The 24,109-nt window shown below is 49.8% G+C and overlaps 1 protein-coding gene across 1 annotated transcript; it reads right to left on the reverse strand.

Moving 5' to 3' along the window:
- Nucleotides 1-18,844: 18,844 nt before the first annotated feature.
- Nucleotides 18,845-22,168, reverse strand: KLK4 (kallikrein related peptidase 4). The gene is made up of 5 exons (XM_029926468.1): nt 22,108-22,168; nt 20,725-20,887; nt 20,068-20,318; nt 19,846-19,982; nt 18,845-19,267 (listed from the first exon to the last, which is right to left on the reverse strand). The coding sequence occupies exons 1-5, from the start codon at nt 22,166-22,168 to the stop codon at nt 19,115-19,117; spliced, it is 765 nt and encodes a 254-aa protein (XP_029782328.1). The 3' UTR covers nt 18,845-19,114.
- Nucleotides 22,169-24,109: the final 1,941 nt, after the last annotated feature.

The following is a 24,109-nucleotide window of genomic DNA, read 5'->3' on the forward strand; positions in this document are numbered from 1 at the left end:
CTGCCTGTCACCCTCTGGACGTGGTGTCTGGCACAGAAGTCATTAGACAGGCTTGAGGTCCACACAGTGGAGATCATTTGGCCTTTTGGCTGTGAGCCGGGGAGGGACAGAGTGGTGGCGACATCACCTGGCTGCCAGCCCCTCCTCCTGAGGACCGAGCGGTGTCGGTTCCCAGTCTCCTCCTCCTCCAGACCCAGGTGCCCTGGGTGCAGTCGGCGAGGTAGCCCTGGCGTGTATAATTTGGATCGATGATGCCCAGCCCGGGATATGGTGTTGACACAATGCAACCCGGAGGAGAGTCGCTGGGGAGGCCGGTGGACTTGGAGTTAAGTTCAAGTCCCTCCGCTCCGAAGCCGAGGAGGCTAGGTTTCATCGATTGTGCGCATCTGGCTCTTCTCAACAGTTTCCAACTCAGAGTTCCCAGTGGCCCCAGGCCTTTTGTCCACACCAGGGCTAAGCCAGATGCCATGCAGCGGGCACCCACGAGGGGGCAGGCGTGAGCAGCACCCCAGGAGGCACCAGCGGAGGAGGCGCTCTGGTTAGCCGCCCCCAAGGACTTGGTGGTGGTGGCCGCGCACCCCCACCCCGGCGAGGTAGTGGCTGACGCCTGAAGCCCCTGCCTGCCCCCCCGCGCCCCCCGCTGCGTCCGATCCCTGCCTCTGCGGTGATTATGCTTGCCCGGGGACACCTGCCTGGAGGCTGGCGGGCGGGCGGTGACTTGCTGAGTGAGAAGACGGAAAGATCAGCCAGTGGGCAACCTCCGACCCTTTGGGAATCTGGAGATCCCATTCCCTTTCACCAGACCTTGGAGCCACTGTCCCCGCCTCTGCCTTTCAGCTACCTAGAAGTCCCAAACCGCACACAACGGCTCCAGCTGCGGTCTCAGAACCACCCTTTTCTTCCCCTCGCTAAGCCACGCATCCAGAACCCCGTCCTTTACCTCCCACAAGATCCAAGAGTGCAAACCCTCCAGTCCCCCATTCCCCCAGGCCCCCAGTCCTAGCGTTTGGCGTCCTAGCCACACTGCCTCGGGATGCAGGAGTCTTTTATTTATTAAAAATTTTTTTTAATGTTTTATTTATTTTTGATACAGAGAGAGACAGAACATGAGAGGGGGTGGGGCAGAGAGAGAAGGAGACACAGAACGGGAAGCAGGCTCCAGGCTCTGAGCTGTCAGCACAGAGCCTGACGCGGGGCTCGAACCCACAAACGTGAGATCTGACCTAAGCCGAAGTCAGAGGCTTAACCGACTGAGACACCCAGGCGCTCCAGGAATCTTTTATACTGTAAGGGCCGTGGGCTGCAGCCTTGTGGGGAAATGAGGGAAGAGCCAGGGTTAAAGCATTCGGGTTCATAGTGTTCTCCAGATATACTATTTTCTTTTACTAGGAATAGTTTTTTTTGTTAATGTTAATGATTACTTATTTATTTATTATATTTTATTTAAAATGTTTAACTTTTATTTATTTTTGAGAGCATGAGAGGGGGAGGGGGAGAGAGAGAGAGAGGGAGACACAGAATCCGAAGCAGGCGCCAGGCTCTGAGCTGTCAGCACAGAGCCTGATGTGGGGCTCGAACCCACGAGCTGTGAGATCATGACCTGAGCCGAAGTTGGACGCTTAACGACTCAGCCACCCAGGTGCCCCAAAATGTCTCAGTTGTAAACTCAAATATGATATATATTGGTACATACAGTCCACTTAAAACAAAATTCTTAGGCGTGTTGAAGTGTTCTAAGATGAACATGTTTGCGAACATCACTCTAGTGGTTTTCCTACAGCCTAGAGTGTAAGAATCAGGACCCAGAGCTTGGATTCTAGAGTCTGGAATCTGGGATTTGGAGTTAAGGTCTGAGGCTTGGCTTCAGTGGTGTGGGGCTGGATTCTGGAACACAGATCGGACCTGCTGGGTCTTGCTTTGGGGCTTGCTCTCTGCCTGGAGTTCTGGAATCTGGCCTCGAAGGGTCTGGAATATGGAGTCTGTGGTCTGGTCTGGTACAGCTGAGTGTATCTATTCTGGGTTCTCCTTTCTAGAGTCTGTGATCAGAGGCCTGGAGTCCCAGATCTGAGTCTGTAATCATAGGGTCTGGAATCTAAAGTCTGGAATTCTGAGTTTGGGACGTGGAAGACTAAAAAGTCCTCCTTGGATTCTTGTCTCTCCCTCTCTCTGTCCTTCCTTCGCACGTGCACATGCTCTCTCTCCCTCAAAATAAATAAACCTTAAAATTGAATTAAATTAAGAGATAAAACACAGAAATAAAAGAATAAATAAATATAAGAGAATTATTTTTAATCATAAAAATAGTAAAACAAATCTATCCTATAAATTGGAAAACATACATGAAGTTGCTACATTTCTGGAGAAATGTAAAATGCTACATGTGCTATGTGAAACATGAAGTTTGAATGGATTATAATAATTAAAGATACTTATATACTAATCTGAAAAATGTTACCAAACTCTCAAGGAACAGATAATTCTTGTCCTGTACAAGTTCTTCTAGAAAGAAGGAGAAAGGCAAGAAGCTGCAATTTATTTTTGAAGTTCAATTTATTTAAAAAATTTGTTTAATGTTTTTTTAAAAATTTATTTATTTTTTAATGTTTTTTTATTTATTTTTTGAGAGACAGAGAGAGACAGCACGAGCAGGGAAGGGTCAGAAAGAAAAGGAGACACAGATTACGAAGCAGGCTCCAGGCTCTGATCCATCAGCACAGAGCCTGATGCAGGGCTCGAACCCACGAACTGTGAGATCATGACCTGAGCTGACGCCGAAAGCTGGACGCTTAACCGATTGAGCCACCCAGGCGCCCCTTAATTTATTTTTGAGAGACAGAGAGAGACACTGCGAGCAAGGGAGGGTCAGAGAGAGAGAGAGGGAGATACAGAATCTGAAGATACAGAATGCTTCAGGCTCCAGGCTCTGAGGTAGCTGTCAGCACAGAGCCTGATGTGGGGCTTGAACTCACGATCCATGAGATCATGACCTGAGCTGAAGTCAGACGCTCAACCCACTGAGCCACCCAGGCGCCCCTCTTATTAATATTTTTAAGAGAGCTAATATTTGGTGGAGAGAATTATCTCAACATGTTTGCTATTGTTTTCTGTATTATGATTTCCACCCTTCTTTCAATTGTTTGCTAACCTATTAGTTCTTTGGGTTTATTCTGTGCCATCTGATGAATACTCAGCCCACTTCCTTGAAAACTTTCTTCTAAGTGCTACTTCCACTGGGTCCCACATATTTTTACATATTTTATTGTCATTTGCTTCTAAGAATTTCAAAATTCCTATTCTGATTTATGTTTAACTGAATAGTTAATAAATAATATGTTTACACATTTCCAGAACATGAGCTTTCTTCTTTTTCTTTAACATAATATAAGGGACTGCCAGCAAACCTGCCTGACCTTTGCTCAGGAGAGAGAGATTACCTTTATCATCCTAGACCACAGACAGACTTGCTCTGAAGCAGTGTAGTTATATTCTGACAGCAAACAAATCTGTTGTAAGGGAGACATTATCTTCATTATCTAGGACCATAAGACAACCTGCTCAGAAGGAAATACTATCTCCAAAGCCTGCCTCGATCCAAACATCCTTGAAAAGACAGTCCAGAAAAAAAAAGTGTTAATGTTTTTGCTGAGAAGACAGGCGGAAACATGGAAGGCCGAGGAGAATTGTCTGCCAACACTGTTCAGCGTCAGGACAGCCACATCCTTCCACTGTGAAATGCCGTCTCCCACACCCGCGTTCCCCCTGCCTAACCCGGTTCTCCCGTCTGGGTCCTGACCGTGTCAGAGATTGCTCTAGCTGCGTGCGAACAGACACCAGCACTGAGATGCTTTCCCCACACTGAGGGCTTTTTGCAGTACACCGTCAAGTTGGGGCTGATGGCAAGACTCGGGACCCTGAGGTGGTGTGGTTGGGGCTGAAAAACCCTGGGTTTGAGGGGGAAGGAGCCCAGACTCCTGGCTTCTGACGGAGAATAAGGCTGGAGGTCAAGGACCTGGGTGAAGAGGAGTGGGGGCTCCCTAATCTTAGTCCTCGAGGGATGAGTGAGGAGACGGGGAGGGCTTGGCCCAGAGCAGGCGTCCAAAGGTGGCCCCACAAACATCTTTGTGTCTTTCAGGTCTTGTGCTTCCAGCACCCTCTGGAAAGTTCCCTCCCTCTCTGCCTCCTGGAGTCTGCTGTCTGTGCGTCACCTCTAACTCAGTCTCTCTGTCTTTCTGACACTATGTCTGAGTCTGTTTCTTTCTGTCTTTCTCAGTTCCTGAGTCCAACTCTCCTCCTCCCTCCTCTACGTCTTACTGCGGAGCTGAGCTGAGCCAGTGAGCCACTCTGTCTCTCCGAAGTCACTGACTCTCTCCAGCTCTTTCCCCTCCTCCCTTTCTCGCTCTCGCGGTCTGGCTTGCTGTCCTCCCACATTCCATGTCTTTGGGCCATGATTTAAACGTCACATGGCCCCTCCCCGCCCAGTAACTGCCTGGAGGATGGAGAATGGGGCGAGAAGGAGCCAGTGCAGAACCTGGGCTGAACGTCCTCAGATGAGTCCCCGTCTCCCTAGCAGGTATGAACATGATGACCACGTACAGAATGCCTTGGGTCTGGTGCCCGAGTTCTGTGCTTCTCATGTTAGAGATAACTGAATGTGTGCATGTGTGTATGTGCGCGTATGTGTGCAAACTGGAAAATGGTAGAGGCCAACACTCTGTTGTTTCCTGCCTGATCCCTGTGGTTGACTCTGCTCTCAGCATAGTCTCCCCCCAAGGACATTTCCCGACTCTCATGTTATGCAGAAGGATGTACTGGAGGTAGGGGGTTGAACCCCGGGGTGTGTGCGCCTTGGGACTCCAAGGAATCTGAGACGCATAGACTTGGACCCTGGCTCTAGGCTGTTACCAGCCTCCTATCCCCCAGTGTGAGACCTCAAATCACCCAACCGTTAGATCACATGCTGCTCCGGATGCTGCCTTCTTGTTTCCTGCCTGATCCCTGTGGTTGACTCTGCTCTTAGCATAGTCTCCCCCCCAAGGACATGCCACCAACCCACAATACTAGGGATGGTTCTAGAATCCCAGACCCTTTCCCAACAACCCTCACACATTTCCCCAGAACCCCCTCTACTCCTCTGCCCCTATGACCTGAGCCAAAGTCGAGTGGGACGCTCAACCGACTGAGCCACCCAGGGGCCCATGAGATTCTTGATCAGAAGCAATGCTGTGTGGGATACCATGCCAATGGATAGGCTTTCCGTGAGTTCATTGATGGTTCCTTTGGCCACTGTAGGTGGAGAACTGTAGGTAGAGAACTCCCTCACCAGAGTAAATGACTTTTCCAGTAAGAAGAAAACACTTGCCCTTTCATGAAGAGAGTGGTCTAATGTCATCAACCTGCCAACAGGAGGCTGGGTAGTCACCCTTAAAATGGTGCTTTATTGGAGATTCAGTGTTGGTTTTTGCTTCTGGCAGATTTGACCCTCAGCAGTGGCTGACTGATGAAACCTTTGGATCTCCTGGTTCATACAGCCCGAGTGGCAGTGCAGCCTGTATGGCTGACTGGACCTTTTGCTGAGCCTTCATTTGTTCTGAAGTCCACGGCCAACTAATGGCTTTTTTGTTCACCTGTTAAATGGACCAGAGTAGCATTCCCAGAATATGTTACCATGTGGGGGGCGCCTGGGTGGCTCAGTCAGTTGAGCACCCAGCTCGTGATTTTGGCTCAGGTCATGATCTCATGGTTCATGGGATGGAGCCTCTCATCAGGCTCTGTGGTGACAGTGTGGAGCCTGCTTGAGATTCTCGCTCCCTCTCTCTCTGCCCCTCCCCCCACGAGTGGCCAAATTACTTTGCAAAATGAAATCACAGCCATCTGGGTGACGGCTGCTAAAACGAAGGCATGTTTGGGAAGGAAGAACATCCTGAGGTCAGAAAGGTGACATATAAGAAGACCCTGATTAAAGGGAGGATAACGTGGAGAGGGTCCAAATAGAGATGTGGTCTGAGCTAGGGCTTAGGGCAAGGAGAAGATCCAGGGAGCAAGTGTGACATGGCCCGTGTTTTCAAGGCTGTGAGGTACCTTGGGTCTGCCCCGAAGCCTCAGGGAACGGTGTGCTCTCCCCAGAAGGAGAATCCAGGAGGAAGAGCTCTTTGCGAGATGGGGAGGGACATGCAATGTGAAAGAAATTTTCTCAAGCAGCAGGTGGATGAATTTGTGTCTGGAGGGATCCATCTGGGAGAAGCGTGCAGCTTCTCCACAGCTCACGACGCTCCCCCAGAATTCAGCTCAGTGCTGGCCTGTCCTCCACCATGTTGCTGCATGCAGCGGGACCCCTGCCCATCTCAGCACCATCTGGCCCGGTGCTCAGTGCCTAGCTGTTTGTCAAGAACTCTTCAGAGTCTATGATTTTACTGACTTGCAAACAACTGTTAGCTGGCCAGTTTCACAAGTGCTGGCAGAACACACCAGATCCTGGGTCCGAGGCAGGATTTTACCCTTCATGGCACAGCAGGAAGCATGAGTTTTCTATTCACATCAGTTTGCCTTGCCCCCCAAGTCCCATGGGGGTGATCAGAGGAGCATAGGTGGATGCTGCACACACACTGGTTTGTGCCACAGCCCGGGACTGGAGCTTAGGAATCCTTTTATGTATGTACGTATGTATGTATTTAATTTTGAGATAGACCAGAGACAGGGTGAGTGGGAGAAGGGCAGAGAGAAGGAAACAGAGAATTCCAAGCAGGTTCTGCACTCTCAGTGTGAGCCCAACGCAGGGCTCAAACTCATGAAACCATGAGATCATGATCTGAGCTGAAACCAAGAGTCAGAAGCTTAACCAACTGAGCCACCCAGGCACCCCTGGAGCTTAAGAATCCTTAATCTTTTTTTTTTAAATGCTTTATTTATTTTTGATACAGAGAGAGACAGAGCTTGAGAGGGGGAGGGGCAGAGAGAGAAGGAGACACAGAACTGGAAGTAGGCTCCAGGCTCTGAGCTAGCTGTCAGCACAGAGCCCAACGCGGGGCTTGAACCCACAAACGTGAGATCTGACCTGAGCCGAAGTCGGAGGCTTAACTGACTGAGCCACCCAGGCGCCCCAAGAATCCTTAATCTTAAGGATAAGGAGTCTGCTGGCAAACTTGCCCCAAATTTGTCTCTGATAGAGGTATTATCTTTATAATTCTGGGCCATGTGCAAAAATGCTTGGAGGGACATACTGTTTAATGTCCTTGGCTGTAGACAGATATTATTGTGGTCATCATCGACAGTAAACCTTCTCTGAGGGAGATACTATCTTGAAAGGCTGCATGATAGACAAACAAACTTGATGGACAGTCTAGAGTATAAAATGTTTTTATTCCTTTGCTCGGAAGACACGTGACACGCCACTGGAGAGCTGCTCCCAACACGAGCCAATTCTCACCCTCTACCTTTCCCTGTAATCGCTCTGTTTTCCTCATGCTCTTCATCCGGCGCATCTGCTGCCCTGTGCTCACCGGAGTTCCAGGCCCAGATCCCAACAGCAGGGGGATGAGTGTGGTCATTGCATCTGTAGGATCTATATCAAATCCTGCCCTAGTGTTGGCACGTGTGTGTGTGTGTGTGTGTGTGTGTGTGTGTGTGTGTGGCTTTGACCTTGAGGGGATAGATCTATGTATCCCATTGTAAAGGTTTATAGTCCTTGACCTTGAAAACTCTGTTTGGTACTTGTGTATAGTGCAGCTCTCTCCCTCTCTCCCCACCCCCGTGTGTGTGTGTGTGTGTGTGTGTGTGTGTATCTGCAAGTGGCAAGAGTGCAAGGCCCCACCTGTCTCCTACTCACTTGCATTTGCAAAGCTTGTCATCATATGTGAAACCCAATGAGAGACCTTGAATATCAAGCATCTGACTTGGAGACTGATGTAGATATGCATAAATATGGCCTGTCCTGGCTGCCTGTGTCTCCCCCTATGTCTCTTACATCTTCAATGTCCAGCCCTGTGTCCAGGTGTTGCCCTGGAATCTGATCCTCTAAGGTCACATCTGAATGCTTGGCCTCTGGGTTTGTGCCTGCAACCTTGAATCACCACTGAGTGGCTTGTGGATTAATCAAATTTTGACCTTGACTATCTTATTGGAGTCTGCATATGTGTTTGACTTTGACCGTATTTGTGTCCACAACTTGAATATCCACATATATGTCCCTCATATATCATGTATCCTTGATGAAAATAACTAATACTTATTAAGCAGTAGCTATGTTCTAAGCATTATCACACACACACACACACACACACACACACACACCTATTTAACCTTATTTAACAGATGAGGAAATGGAAACACACCCATGTCAAATTCTGGATACATTACCATTTTATAGATGCATGTTTGTGAACATGTCTTTAGGGGTCTGAGAGCATATGGATGTCTCTCCCCTATGTATTGTTATCAGGACCCTGGCTTGGATGTCTGGACCCTGTGTTCGTGTGTGCATGTCTGACGTTGGATGTCCAGACCTCCTTTGGAGACTGTGAATTTAGGTCTGAGTTTGTACGTCCAAGCTTTGTGTGTGTATGCATATGCACTCATGTCTTAACTACCTACATCCATATGCACATATGAACACCTGCTGTGATTTTGGCATCACATGTATACGTCAAGTGATTTCAGCTTCAAGTGCTGTCCTTATCAGTACCTAAGTCCATATGTCTGATTCACAGGTGTGCTCATTCCTGATCTAGTATGATCACATTCATAACCTTGTATGACATAGACTTAGCCATGTCATGTGGCTCCATTAGTCACATGTACTGCGTGGCTCTGCCCATGACCGCCCCCTTGTGGATGTGGCCTGCCTGGGTCTGACTTAGGTGCTTGTGGGATAAGGAGCCCAGAAACCCTGGAAGGCAGGGGTCAAAATGTGCTTTATTTTTTTTTTAATGTTTTTATTTATTTTTGAGAGAGAGAGAGAGACAGCGTGAGCAGGGGAGGGTCAGAGAGAGAAAGAGACACAGGATCTGAAGCAGGCTCCAGGCTCTGGGCTGTCAGAATAGAGCCCGACGCGGGGCTCAAACCCACAAACTGTGAGATCGTGACCTAAGCCAAAGTCGGACGCTTAACCGGCTGAGCCACTGAGGCACCTCACAAGGTGCTTAAGAAGGGTCACAAGGCTGCTATCCAAAAACCAGGACTCGGGTTTGTTGGCAGAGGGATTAGAGGCCTGATCTTATGGGTCCACTCCAAACTCCCGTATCTCCCCAGTGGGTCTCCCTGACACATTGCATTGTGCCAAGGGTAGTGCTATCTTGGCTACATCTTGTAACAAGGACTACCCAGGACCCCTGATGGACACCATGTTGTGTGCAGGCATGGAGGGTGGGAGCATACTCTTGTGAACTTAGAGCCTAGAGGGGATCACGGGTGGAGGAGGGGTGTGGGCAGCCTTAGGACTGGGATGGGTTTAGGTTGGGCTTCCCTTGCCCCAGAGAAGATGCTTTGGATAGGGTTGGGGATGACGTAGGAAAAGCAATTAGAATGCAGGTGAATTGTGGTTATGATTTGTACTGGGAACAGGGTTGGGTTGGGTTGGGTTGGATAGACTTTGGACTGGATGTTGTGAGGGTTGGTTTTCGATGGCATTGCTAGGGTTTGGAATGGTTTTGGTTTGATTTGGATGGGAAAGGTGTGGGGGTTGAATTGAGGATGGTAGGGGATGTATTTGGAGATGTAGAAGACCTGGAGGTAGGATTGGGTTGTGTTGGATGTGAGGATGATGTGGGTTTGGTTTGATTTTGAATGGAGAAGATGTGGCGCTGTGTTTGGTTAGGCTAAGTTGGGTGGGTTCTTTTGCCTTGGATTGACCTGTGTGGGGTTGAGGCTGGTTGGATTGGGTTGTACTGGGGTTGGGGTGAGGTTGTGTATGGGGATTAGGATGGGGACTGGGCCCTGTATCCAGAGGATCCTCACTCAGTTTGAGGGACACTTCTCCCACGGTGACATTGATCTGTGTGTGTGTGGGAGGGAGGTCAGATCAGTGGCGGAATATATGTTTTTACCCCAGTCTTTATGGTCTTAGTTTGTGAGTGTCTAAGACTCCCTTCTCTCACTTCCTATCTTGGGAGCCCCTCAGCTCAGAGGGGAAAGATTTGATCAAGTGCTTGACATGGTAGGGGCTGGACACACATGTGTCCCACAGGTGAGAGGCTGCTTCATGGCTGTCTCCTGGCCATGGCAAAGGGGCAAGGGGTCCACCTTTATGACATAATACTTCCCAAAGGCTCCACCTCCTCAAACCATCACACTAGGGAGTAGAAGTTCTACATACAAATTTGAGGGGACACAGATATACTTTCTATAGCCCCTGGGAGACCTTGTGGATCAACACTGGAGGTTATCAGGCTCTACTTCTTCCTTCTTTTATGAGACTCCAAAATGTGATTTTCTTTTTTTTAATGTTTATTTATTTTTGAGACCGAGAGACATAGAGTGTGAGTGGGGGAGGGGCAAAGAGAGAGGGAGACACAGAATCCGAAGCAGGATCCAGGCTCTGAGCTGTCAGCACAGAGCCTGATGCGGGGCTTGGACTCACAAGATGTGAGATCCTGACATGAGCCAAAGTCGGACACTCAACTGACTTTGGTACCCCACAAAATGTGATTTTTCAATGCCACTTAATCCTGAGGTGCACTAACTCGGTGTCCCCTGAGATCTAAGAACTTACTGGAGCAGGGCCACTGGATTTCCTAGAGGGTACTCTTGACCTGAAAGGTCAGGTCATCTGGGTGTCCTGGGTCATCAGATGCCCCGGTTAAGGTTTGAGGGGCTGGGAAGGGTTGTAATGTTGTGACCCCAGCATTGCTTTGCAGAATGTTGGATTTTGAGAGGCTAGGAAACTCACTCCAGGAGACCTTTGGGATTTCATCCCTCGGTCTGGTAGCCCTGGGATTGTGGAGCTCTGAGATCCCAAGAATTCATTTTTAGGGAACAGTGTAATACGGGAACTAGTTCCTGCATCTGAAAGTATAGGAATCAGGGAGTTCTGAAAGCCAAAGCTCATATTTCAGGGATGTGGGACTCTGGGAAACAGGCATCTTGGCTCAGGGAGGTGCAAGGATCACCGAGGTTCAGCGACACAGTGAAGTTACAATGGGTTTTGGTGTGCAAAATCTCACTTGGGGTATAGGCATTTGAGGCTTTGTAACGAGCATCACGATTCTCCAAAGCTGTTGATTCTGAGCCTCCCCCTCGCTGCCTCTGTCCCCCAAAGCAAAGCAACAGAGCCATAAGCCCTGGCCCCTTTGGCCTCGGACCCTGGAATATATCCAGCATGGTTAAGGACGTAAGAACAATAGGTACTCGCTGGGTCATCCCTTCCGAAGGGCTGGGGGTGGGGGTCTAAGACTGTCCACACCCAGAAGGAGGGGCAGGCCTTGGCCAGCTTCTGGTTGGGGCAGAGCAGGGGTGGGGCCATTTAAAGGCTCCCCGAGGTTGATCCCCAGCTACTAGCTCACTGCCTGCCACCGGCCAGACACCTGCCACCATGTGGTTCTTGATTCTGTGCCTGGCAATGTCCCTGCGTCCCCCCAGTGAGTGTGGTGGATCTGGGAAAGGGAGAGGGGCCCTCCACCCACCCCCTGCCCCCATAAGGCCTTCCCCTCTCACCAGGCGGTGCCCACCATACAGCCCTGACAGGGTACCAGGTGCCTCTACCTCTCCTCTCACCCCAAAGCCTTCCTTAGCTCTCCACCTCACAGTCCTTACTGTCACACTGGGTTCCTGCTTCCTCCCAGTGACCCCCAGCAGTTACCAGCCAGGCACAGCCTGGGGCCATCTCTGTCTCTCTTTGGGGTTCCCCAGCTCTTCCAAGGAATGCCCCTTCCTCACTGGACCCTGGGATCCTGATCTTTCCCTCTTACCTCCTGGTTCTCTAGGGTCCAGTGTTGTGGCTCCTGAGCCCCCAGGTGACCTTTCCTATCCAGCTGTCAGCTCTCTGCCCCATCCCCGAAATACTGAAACCTTCCCAGAACCTGAAAGTCCCTCCCCAGGCATAGACCTGTCTAAGCCTGAGGCATTCTAAGACTACCCAGATTCTTCCCTTCTAGTCAGTGACCCTCTCCTTTGGGGTCCTTAACACTGGTTTCTAGAACCCTTTCCTTCTCTGAGCCAACACCTCCACCAAGGCCACCTGTCCCCTAGTCCAAGACCTCCAATCACCCCCAAACACCTGGCTTCCACATCACACATTGTTCCAGATGCTGCCTTGTTGTCTCCTACCTGATCCCTGGGATGGGCTCGAACTCAGCAGAAATTTTTCCCACCCAGGCCTGGCCACCAACCCGATGAAGGGACTGCTGGAGAATTTCAGACCCTTTCCACACGTCTTGCCATGCTCCTCTAGGACCAAGGTCCCTTCAAACTCAGAGCACCGCTCAGTCCCAGCCCCCGTGCCCCCTCCCACCTGCCCTGGCACAGTGACCCCTCCACAGGCGCTGTGCCCCAGGTCCATCCCCAGGCCATGGAATCCTGGGGCCGTGAGAAGAATTTCCAGCCCTGGCAAAGCTTGTGCACAATTTCACCCATTTCAAGTGCGGGGGGCGTCCTGGTGCACCCACAGTGGGTGCTCACAGCTGCTCATTGCCTGCAATAGTGAGTGTGGGCACTGGGGAGGGGGTGCCTGTGCAGGGCACAGGGTCCCTTGAGCAGGGTAGGAAGTACAAAGCAGACACATGGACACCAAGGATGGAGTTAAAAAACTCAACCATGAGTGAAAAAGTTGAACACACAATGAGTTACGGAGCATAATAGCTTTACCTAAATTACAGTGTGAGCTCATTCCGCAGAGCACAGCCAAGTCGTGAGGCCCAATGAAAGCACTGGAAGGGGCACCTCTGGGGAGTGGGGAGTGGGAGTGGACTATGGGCACAAGAGGGAATCATTATTCAAGGGTGTGAGTCGGTGAAATGAATATAAACACAGAGGAAGGGCTGGCCACGATGCTGAATCAAAGTTCCCTGAACCAATGAATACAGTTTCCTCAGCCCCCTGCCCATGAGGCCCAAGAGAGAGTGAATCAGGAGGGAACTGAGGTAGAAGGAGCGCCAGTGCACAGCTCGCACGAGGAGCCCCTCAGACACCACTGGGACGATCACGTGCTGCAGGACCCTTGGGCTGTCACCTGGGGACAGGACCCAGGCTCGGAGACACGGACCCTGTGAGCATGGTCTTCATTCAAGAGCACGGGTCAGGGACAATCTCTTAAAGAGTGACTTCTGATCCAGAATCCCAAGATGCTTTCACCTCCAACTAGCATCCCCTTCTTCATTTCTGGAGGCTTCCCCTCAGTCTCCTTTGAGTTAGGATTATTCGCTATTCTTTGTCTAACACCTTGGGTCCTTTATAATCACCCATTCCTCCTTTCCTTTCCTTTCCTTTCCTTTCCTTTCCTTTCCTTTCCTTTCCTTTCCTTTCCTTTCCTTTCCTTTCCTTTCCTTTCCTCTCCTCTCCTCTCCTCTCCTCTCCTCTCCTCTCCTCTCCTTTCCTCTTTCAAACATTTTATTTTAAATTAAAAAATTTTATTTTAGAGAGAGAGCATGCAAATGGGAAAAAGGGCAGGGGGAGAGAGAGAGAAACTTCAGTAAGCTCCATGCTCTGCACAGAGCCCTGAGGGCTCAGTTTCACCACCAGGAGCTCATGACCTGAGCCAAAACCAAGAATTGAAGCCTCGACCGACTGAGCCACCCAAGCATCTCAAAGATTTTATTTTATTTTATTTTATTTTATTTATTTTTTAATGTTTTATTTTTGAGAGAGATAGAGAGACAGAGTGAGCAGGGGAGGGTCAGAGAGAGAAGGAGACACAGAATCTGAAGACAGGCTCCAGGTTCTGAGCTGTCAGCAGAAAGCCCGATGCAGGGCTCAAACCCACGAACTGTGAGATCATGACCTGAGCCGAAATCGGACAGTTAACTGACTGAGCCACTCAGTCTCCCCAAAGATTTTATTTTTAAGTTACCAATATACCCAACATGGGACTCAAACTCACAACCCCAAGATCAAGACACATGCTCTACTGACTGAGTTGGCCAGGTGCCCCTAATCCAAATTATTTAATAAATCTACTCCGCACAAGTTTTCATGTCATATTTTTCATGTCTAAAGTTTATTTCTTTATTTTGAGAGAGAGTGTATGTGTATGTGTGCATGAGAGAGAGAGCTGGGGAGGGGCAGAGAGAGAGGGAAAGAGAGAATCCCAAGCTGTTCCCTGCTGTCAGTGTGGAGCCTGATGCGGGGCTTGATCTCACGGAGAGATTATGATCTCTTGAGCTGAGATCAAGAGTCAGACTGAGCTACCCAGGCACCCCTCCTTATGTCATATTTTTATTTATCATTCAGTTCTAAGGTGAAAAATTTTCCACTCTTTTTCATCCATTTTTGTCCATTATGATTTAATTTTTATCATGAATTATTCAGATAAGTGGTTGAGTTTTAACTTCTGTGCGTCTTGGTATTATGTTGATGTATATATTGAATTGGAATTTTCTTTCGTCATGGTTGGAGAACGTGGTCTATGGATACCAGATCCTTTGCATGATAGTGATGGTGAAATCTCACACGTTCAGGGGGTGAATCGCCCCATTTCTCCCTGTGTATCCCTACCAATTTTTGTATTATTATGAAGCTATTTTATTAGGAATATTCAAATTTTGAACTGTTACATTTGTTATACAAATGCTATGAAGAATTATTACTTTGCAGTGACCTGCTCTGCTTAGTGATGGTTTTAGTATTAATGCCTAATTTGACTAATAACAGTAAAGCTATACTATTGTTCTCAGGGGTAATATGTCTTAAAACTCTTTCCACATCTTTTGCTTTTAACTTTTCCATGAGCTTTTGGTGTGTCTCTAATAAACAGCATAGAAAAGTTCTAAAATTCATTTTTTTCATCTATATTTATTTTTTTTAGAGAGAGAGAGAGAGAGAGAGAGAGTGCAAGCAGGGAAGGGGCAGAGAGAGAGGGAAACACAGAATCCAAAGCAGGTTTCACGCTCTGAGCTGTCAGCACAGAGCCCAACACAGGGTTTGAACCCACGAACTGTGAGATCATGATCTGAGCAGCAGTTGGATGCTTAACCCACTAAGTCACCCAGGAGCCCCAAACCTTTAAAATTCTAATCTGTGTTTAACCAATTGCATTTATGTACGTGGTGCATTTATGCCCAGTGTGGATCTTGAACTCACAATCCTAAGATCAAGACCTGAGCTGAGATCAAGAGTCGGGTGCTTAACTGAATGAGCCACCCAGGTGCCCCCAACCAACTTCACTTATTGTGATTATTGATATATTTGCCACTATTAATATTATCTTACTTTTATTTTATTTTATTTTATTTTAATGTTTTATTTATTTTTGATACAGAGAGAGACAGAGCATGAGAGGGGGAGGGGCAGAGAGGGAAGGAGACACAGAACCGGAAGCAGGCTCTAGGCTCTGAGCTAGCTGTCAGCACAGAGCCTGATGCGGGGCTTGAACCCACGAATGTGAGATCTGACCTGAGCCAAAGTCCGAGGCTTAACCGACTGAGCCACCCAGGCGCCCCATTATCTTACTTTTAAATTACTATTTGTCTTGTTTTCTCTGTGTCTCTCTCCTACCTTTCAGAGATCATATGATTTTGTGGGGTTCCCCCCTCTTACTTGGTTTTCCTCTTTCTGCTTGTTTGGAACTAATACACATTATTTCTACTATTTCATGGCTATCCTCTATATTTTATCATGTTATATTTTCCTTGTCATGCAATTCAAAATCGTTTCTAACTTCCATTATGTTTTCTTGTTTGAGCTGTGGTTTCTTTAGACATTTCTTTTTTTTAATTTTTTAAATTTTTATTTTTTTTTAACACTTATTTATTTTTGAGAGACAGAGACAGAGCGTGAGCTGGGGGAGGGGGAGCAGAGAGAGAAGGAGACACAGAATTGGAAGCAGGCTCCAGGCTCTGTACAGACAACTCACAGAGGGGCTTGAACTCAGGAACCGTGAGATCGTGATCTGAGCCAAAGTCAGATGCTTAACTGAATGAGGCACCCAGAAGCCCCTTGACATTTTTTTTAATGTTTATTTATCTCTGAGGGAGAGACAGAGTGCGAGCAGGGGAGGGGCAGAGAGAGAGGGAGACACAGAATCGGAAGCAGGCTCCAGGCTCTGAGCTGTCTGCACAGAGCCTGACACGGGGCTCAAACCCACGGACCAAGCAGACACTCAACCAACTGAGCCGCCCAGGCGCCCCAAGCTGTGGGTTATTTAGAAGCATATTTCAAAAATCAAAACATGTGGGGACTTTCGGCATAATCATTTTGTCATGATTTCCCTGTAATTACCTTGTGGTCAGACAACATACTCTGTATATTATAACTTTGAAACTTGAGAGTTGAGACTTGCTTCATAGCTCAGTCTCTGGTCACTTTTCGTAAATGCTGTGTCAAGTTTTTTACAAAGGTATAATTCTTTTTATTGAGGTATAATTTTTTAAATTGACGTATCTAGAGTGTAATATCCAGGTTTCAAGTATATACAGTTCAATGAGTTTTGACAAATGCGTGACCCTTGTAGGCCTCACTCCTGTTAAGTTCTAGAAAATTTCCATCACCTCATAAAGTTCTCTCACGTCGCTTCCCACCATTTCCACATCTATTCCTCCTTTCCATCCCATGATTAGTTTCGTCTGTTGGAGGATTTCATCTATACAAGGAATCACACAATGTGTAGTATTTTGTGTCTGCCTTCCTTCGCTCAGCATAATGACTTTGAGATGCACCTACGCTGTTGGGTATTTTACTGAGTAGCATTTTACTGAACGAAGATGCCAGGGTGTCCATTCACCCTTCCACAGGCATTTGGGCTGTTTCCAAATAGGCTATTACGAGGAAAGCGTCTATGAGCATTCTTGGCAAGTCTGTTTTTTTTTTCATTGCTTTTACATAAATACCTAGGGGTGGAGCTAGGGGTAGCTCATCTTTTTCAGAAACTGCCCAACTGTTTTCCAAAGCAGTTGTACCATTTACACCCCCTCATCAACATATGAGAGTTACAGTTACTCTCCACATTAACCAACACTTGGTCCTGTGACTCTTTTTAATTTAATTTAATTTTTAATTTTTTAAATGTTTTATTTATTTTTGATACAGAGAGAGACAAAGCATGAGAGGGGCAGGGGCAGAGAGAGAAGGAGACACAGAACCAGAAGCAGGCTCATGGCTCTGAGCTAGCTGTAAGCACAGAGCCTGATGCGGGGCTCGAACCCACGAACATGAGATCTGACCTGAGCCGAAGTCCGAGGCTTAACTGACTGAGCCACCCAGGCGCCCCAATTCTTTTTAATTTTAGCCATTCTGGTAGATGTGTGTGTTTTGGAAGGATTGTATATTCTTCAGATACTAGGTGCAGTGTAACCATTAAATAAAGTTTAAAAAAATGTTTACTTATTTTTGAGAGTGGGGACAGGGGCAGAGAGAAAGGGAGACACAAAATCTGAAGCAGGCTCCAGGGTTTGAGCTGTTGGCACAGAGCCCTGCCTGGGGCTTGAACTTATGAATTCACGAGATCATGACTTGAGCTGAAGTCCAAAGCTTAACTGACTGAGTCACCCAGATGCTCCTAAATAAGGTTTATTAATCTTATTGTTCAGATCATATATGTCCTTATTCACTTGTATCTCGTTTATTCTATTTCCTTCCCCCCTCCCTTCCTCCCTTCCTTCCTTCCTTCCTTCCTTCCTTCCTTCCTTCCTTCCTTCCTTCTCTCTCTCTCTCTCTCTCTCTCTCTCTCTCTCTCTCTCTCTCTCTCTCTCTGTCTCCTGCTCTTCTTGCTCTCTTTGGCTTTCTTAGGCTCCATGTCCAATGTGGGGCTCAAACTCATAACACTGAGATCAAGAATCTCATGCTCTACCAACTGAGCCAGCCAGGTACCCCATTCTTTTATTTCCTAAGAGCCCTGTTTATTTTATTAATTTTATTTTCTAGAGAGAGAGAGAGAGAGAGAGAGAGAGAGCATGTGAGCAGGGAGAAGGGCAGAGGGAGAGAGAGAGAGAGAGAGAGAGAGAGAGAGAGAGAGAGAGAGAAAGAGAGGGAGAGAGGGAGAGAGGGAGAATCTTAAGCAGGCTCCATGCTCAGTGCAGAGCCCAACATGGGGCTTGATGCAAGCCTTGGGATCCTGACCCAAGCCGAAACCAAGAGTTGGAGGCTCAACTGACTGAGTCACCAGGAGCCCCTAAGAGGCATTTTTAAATCTTTTTCAATGAGTGGGGATGTTTTTTTTTCACTTTTAGTTATTTTACTCCTTACGCTATATATTTTGAGGAATATCTCCAGATGAATAGATTCCCAAATACTATATTTTTGAATATGTTCTTGAATACAAATTCTTAGTAGTGTGTTCTTATTAATATAATTTATCAGTCAAGAATATGATAACAATTCCTTATATCCTTGGGCCCTCAGTCTCCCCCCATCTCTTCCCTCAGTGTCCATTTCTTCCCGCCATCTCCTAGAGTCAGCCGCAGGGTCCTGAAGCAGATACAAATGAAAACTTCTTAAAATGCACTTAGGAAGATGAAACCAAAATAAGTCAACCAAAGCTAAATAAACTAAGAAAGAAAAAAACCTCATTAATTTGCCATTTGCTGACTTGACTTTTTGAAGTTGGATAACATCCATGGAGTCAATCAGTTTCTCATAAACTTTCAAGCATACCTCCTTCTTTGGGAATCTAATGGCCCTCCTGGGGGAAACTGAGGCCCAAGGAGGAGAAGCTATTTGCTAGAATCCTTTGAATGGGAATGGACACAAGGAGGACAGTCCAAACAGAGCCTGTGTTTCTATTAGACTTTATTTTTGGGCTTAAGAGAAAGGGACAAAAGTGAAAAACCAACTTTCTCTGCTGCTGGTAAGGCTGGGTCAACACTGTGCCACTAGGGGGCACTGGGTACAGGAAAAGGATTCCTGGGGCTAAGGGAGGAGGGGGCTGGGAATCTAGACTCCTGGGGTCTGAGGGAGGAAGGCACTGGGACCCCAGATTCTTGAATTCTTCTGCAGCATATAATTGGGGGTTGAGTTTCTTGGGTCCAAGTCCCAGAAGTTAACTGTCCCGAATGGTTTTCTGTATCCAGTCAGTGAACTTGCAGAGGTTGGTGTAGACGCCTGGCACATGGGGTTGGCCACACTGGACTTGTCCAAAAGACACGAGGCCCTGAAGGGCCCCGTTGCAGACCAGGGGCCCCCCAGAGTCACCCTGTTGTTGGAGAGAGAGGGAGAATCCAAAACACAGAGAGGTGGAGACATATTGAGGTCAGAAAGGAACCAAATGATACCAAGAGACTAAGATAGGAAAATAAAAGATAGGAACACACACCTCAGGGTCCCTCCCAGAGCCCTGACCTTGGGAATTCTGCTCCCCTAGATCCCAACAGCGACTAGATTCTCCTAGGTTTGTTGTTATTCTGTTGTTGTTGTTTAAATCTCCCCCATAGCTTGCTGTTCCGCCTCTGACTCCCAGAGTCTCTATGCCTCTCTGTATCTCTTTGCATATTCTGGATTTTAAAAATCTCCTCTTTCTCTTTGCATTTCATCTCTATGAGTCTATGTCTCTGTTTCTCTCTGTTTCTATCCGAGGTGCTTCTTTGTCTGTGTGTCTGTGTGCCTCTATCTCTGTCTCTATTTCTCATTCTCTTTCTTTGTTTCTCTACTCTCAGGTCTATATCTCTGTCTCTCCATCCATCTCCGCGCTTCTGTTTCTCCCCACGTGCCCCTGTGTGTCCCTGCCTCCCCCCTTCTCCATCGCCCCCCCTTCCCCTCTCCCCCATCTCTCACGTGGCAGGAGTCTTTCCGGTCCGGTCCTCCGCCCGCACAGAACATGCTGTGGTGGAACACGGGGGCGTAGAACTCACTGCAGACGTCCTCGGGCACCACCGAGATATTCACGCACTGGAGCACTTGGGGCAGCCTCCCTGCGACGCAGGGCCCCGGGTCAGCCCCTCTGGCCGGAGGAGGACCCTTCAGAGAGGGCGCTGGACACACACTTCATGAGCTCACCATTCATCAGCTGACCCCAGCCAGAAACGAGGCAAGAATCCCCAGCGGTCGGGCACTGGGAGGCGATGCTGATGTTCTGGATGGCGTCCGACCCGGCCACCGACGCTTTCAGCTTGATGAGCATGAGGTCATTGGCAATGAAAGGTTTGTTGTATTCTGGATGCTGTATGGAGAAGCTGGCCTCCATCATCAGGCTTCCTGGTTCTTGGCTGGCCTCGAGGCTGTGCAGCCCCAGCCCGATGGTGTAGGACCTGAGGGCCATGGGGGGACAGATTAGTTTTGTGACAACGACACCGTTACCTCCACAAACCGCATCTCCACCCCCTTCCCTCCCAACCCCATCCTCCTCGCTAAGCACGGCGCCTGGAGCTACCCATCTGTGATCTCAAATCCTCACCCACACAACCAATTTATCCAGCGACAAGAATTGGTCTTAATTCACTAGTGACTCAGCAGCTGCTGAGCTGGGATTTCGCTCCTGGGCTGCCTGAGTCTTTCCAAGGCAACGGCCCCCACTTTCCTTGCCGAGTCTTGCCTTACAGAGCTTTCCACTCTTAGCACCGACGCTGAGCTAAAGTTACCTCCAGGCCCCACCCCCCCGCCACTCCGCCCCCGCCAGACCCTCGACTCCACCCCCCCTCCCCGCCCAGCACTCACTTCTGGAAGCAGTGTGCGGCTGACAGCACCCACTGCGGATGCACCAGGACGCCCCCGCAGAAGAACTGGTCTTCGGTGAACAGTGCCGCCTGCCAGGGCTGCGAGTGAGGGATGCAGTCCTCGCCGTTTATGATGTGGCTGCCGCCGCCTGAGGCCTGGGCTCCTGTGGGCGGATCAGGGACGGGGCTGGCTCGGGTTGAAACCGGGCTCCTAAGGGCGTGGCCTGGGACTAGGGGCGTGGCCAGGGCTTCCAAGGTATAGTCCGGACTGGGGCGGTCCCAGGGTGGAACCAGGAGTCCTAAACGCAAAGATCGATGCAGGGGCGTGGGCCGGGTTGGGGGGCAGGCTCAAAAGTCAGGACTAGAGCTCTTGGGGGCGGAGTCACAGTGTGGGGGCGTGGCCAGCGCCGCGGGGCGGGGATATGGCTCAGGGGCGTGGCCAACACCTCAAGGCTGGAATCTGGGATCCTGAGGACAGAGTCTGGGCTCCTAGGGATGGTGTCAGGAATGCGGAGACAGGTTCAGGGGGCGGGGTCCTGGTGCAGAGATTTTATGAGCCAGATCAGGTTTATTGGGGGTGGGATACGACTCCGGAAGCGGAGATCACCGGAGAGGAGAGGGGGCTGTCTTCCTGGGGAGTTTTAGCTTTTGAGCCGGTCACACCCATCTCCAAGACCCCCGTGCCATCTCCATCTGTCGCTCCCTCCCTCCCTGCCTCTCCCCGACCAGCATCACATCAGCTTCGTGCAGTACCCGGGCCACAGTCCGCAGGCGCGAGCAGAACCCCTCATATAGGGTGCAGCGACAAAGATGCCACAGCCAGACGCTCAAGGAAGCAGTGTCGCTCTTGGTGGCCCTCGGAGTCACCCCCTCAGCCTCCTCACAGTAGCGCCAGCAACAAGCCGGCTCACACAAAAACCCCATCACGTCGCCCCGAGACCTGGGTCCCTGGGAGTCCGTGGATCAGAGACCCAGGAAGTAGGCATAGATTCCCGACAATCCCGGAAGCACGACCTCCCTGTTAGGATCAGGCTGGGCTTCCCATGTCCTCACAGCATCGACTCCCGTTGTCACTCCGCACAATGTGTGGAGGCACAGACTCAGAAGCCTTCACCCAGTAACACACTGACTCTCGTGGGTTTGACCACACAGCCCATCACACTGTGTCGCACACAGAGGTGTGCAAAACCACACACACGCAGAGCACACACTGTAACTCCTTCTGATACATGGAATCACGTGTGTAACCAGAGAGCAAGGCTCACACACCACTGTCACACAGGCAGCTTCAGTCATGCCCAAGAGGACACTGAGTCACACCCGCCCAGTAACGAACACTGTGCCCTCAGGCACGGACAGTGACACACATCACACACTCAGATACCTGTGACACGGAGGATGAGGTACCCCAGGACCCAGCTCCAGGGGCTTCCTGCTGTGATCATTGCGGCAGCACCTGGGCAGGAGGGTCAGTCTCTGGTGAGTCTGGGGGCCTTAATAGCCCAAATCCCTCCACCTTCTCTGTCTCCCTCTTTCTGTCCCCTTAAGGATATATTGGTTAACCTATGTATGCCACCCCTGCCCTCCAACACACACATCACATCCTAGGTTTGAGATCCAAGCCCAGAGCCCAGAACCTAGAGAGGTTAAGAGAGGGAGAGAGAAAGAGGGAGAGAGAAATGGAAAGAGAGAGAATTAGGTGGAGAGGAAGGGACGGAGGAAGTGTCTCTCTGTCTCTAAACCGGGAGACTAGGAGCACAGAGACCTGGCCGAGGGTCGGACCTGGGACTGAGACAGAACACTTTCGAGAGATAATCAGAGACAAACTGAGGGCCAGAGACATTCAGAGAGACAGAAAAACAGAGCAGAGCCAGAGAGAGAAATGAAGAGACATCCCTAACTAGAGAGGGAGTGAGAGACCTGGGGACCCAGGACCGAGAGGCTGAGATTTCCAGTGACCAGAGGCAGCCGGGAGCCTGCGCTCCCGGGGCCGGTGGGCGGGGCGGACACCCCAGGAAGCTGGCCTTGCTGCCTCCGGGCTCCGGGCTCCTGCGCTGGGCTGTGCTCCGCCTGCTGCCTCGTGGAGGGGCCCCCGTGGGACTTATAAGCATCCCCAGCTGGGCTGGCCTGCCCCCTGGGGACACATTCCTGGGGTCAGGTGCTGCCGGTTTTCCTCTCAGAGCTCTCGGGGCTGCCCTGGTGCCAGGCTGAGGTCAGGGGGCTCTAAGGACTGGAAGCAGCAACCCAGCGAGGACACCCTGGACTCAGAACCCCACTTTTTCTTGGTTCTCTCTCTCCCTCGTGTTCTTATTCTTTCTCACGTTCTTTTATTTTCTCTCTTACTAACTCTCTCTCTCCTCCCTGCTGTGCTTCCCCAGCAAACCGTCTTGGGTTCAAATCCAGTCTGCGTCAGGGTTTACCTTTGAAACCCTGGGGGTGACCGCATCGCTCTAAGCCTCCATTTTCCCATCTGGAAACAGGGGGCTGTTATCCCTCACTCCCAAAATATATCCAAGGAGGTTGTGCAGGGAAGGTGCCTTGGCACGGTGTCAGGCACATCCTAGGTGCCCTGTAAGCGGGAGCAAGATGAAGCCCTCGCTCCACAAAGAGCAATTAGGCACCTGCTGTGCTCTGAGCCGCTGCTGTCCCAACTGGAGATGCAGGAAGGAGCGAGCAAATTCTGGTGCTCATGGGGCTCACATCCCAGTGGGGGAGATGGACAAACAGGAAAACAACGAGGAAACATCCGGCAGTCACGTGTGTGCAGAGAACGCAGGTGACGGTAGACTGATGGGGACAGGAAGGGGGGACTTTCTGCAGACAAGACGGTGGTTGGGGAGACAGAAGCAGGACCCTTTGGATTGACAGCCACCATGCCGTGTAAGCCTTTCAGGAAACAGAGAACTTGGTGCATGTGAGGCAGAGCAAGAAGGCACACCGCAGGTTGTGCAGGGGGTTAAGTGCTGGGGAAGAAATTTGGGTTTATTCTAAGGGCAATGGATTTTAAGTCCAGGGGTAGAGGGAGTGACGTGATCTGATTTACTTCTAAGACACGTCCTGCGTGGAGAATGGATGACTGCAGGGTGAGAGAGGGGCAGACACAACACGGAGGCAGCAGCCAGGCGGGCGGTGCTGTGGTGGGGGGGTGGGGAGGGGGGAGAGAAGAGGACCGCATGGACACAGGGCTCATCTGGAGGGAGAGTCAACATAGCTACCAACGGGTGGGAAGTGCGGAGGGAGGGGAGAGGGCGTCTCCGAGGCTTGGTCCGACCACTTGTGGTATCATTTGTGGGTGCGGGTAAGGGTTTAACTGACTGAGCCACCCAGGTGCCCTGGGTGCGGATAAGGGGATGTGGGGCGAGGGCTGAGCTGGGGGGGCCGTGCGG

This window comes from Suricata suricatta, chromosome 16 (genome assembly GCF_006229205.1).
Source record: "Suricata suricatta isolate VVHF042 chromosome 16, meerkat_22Aug2017_6uvM2_HiC, whole genome shotgun sequence".
NCBI classification, from domain to species: domain Eukaryota; kingdom Metazoa; phylum Chordata; class Mammalia; order Carnivora; family Herpestidae; genus Suricata; species Suricata suricatta.

Coding starts and splice junctions, on each gene's coding strand:
- KLK4 (XM_029926468.1), bottom strand. CDS start 22,168: ATGATCACAGCAGGAAGCCCCTGGAGCTGGGTCCTGGGGTACCTCATC. Junction 20,888..22,107: donor CCTCATCCTCCGTGTCACAG/GTATCTGAGTGT, acceptor ATCCGCCCACAG/GAGCCCAGGCCTCAGGCGGC. Junction 20,319..20,724: donor GCCGCACACTGCTTCCAGAA/GTGAGTGCTGGG, acceptor CATGGCCCTCAG/GTCCTACACCATCGGGCTGG.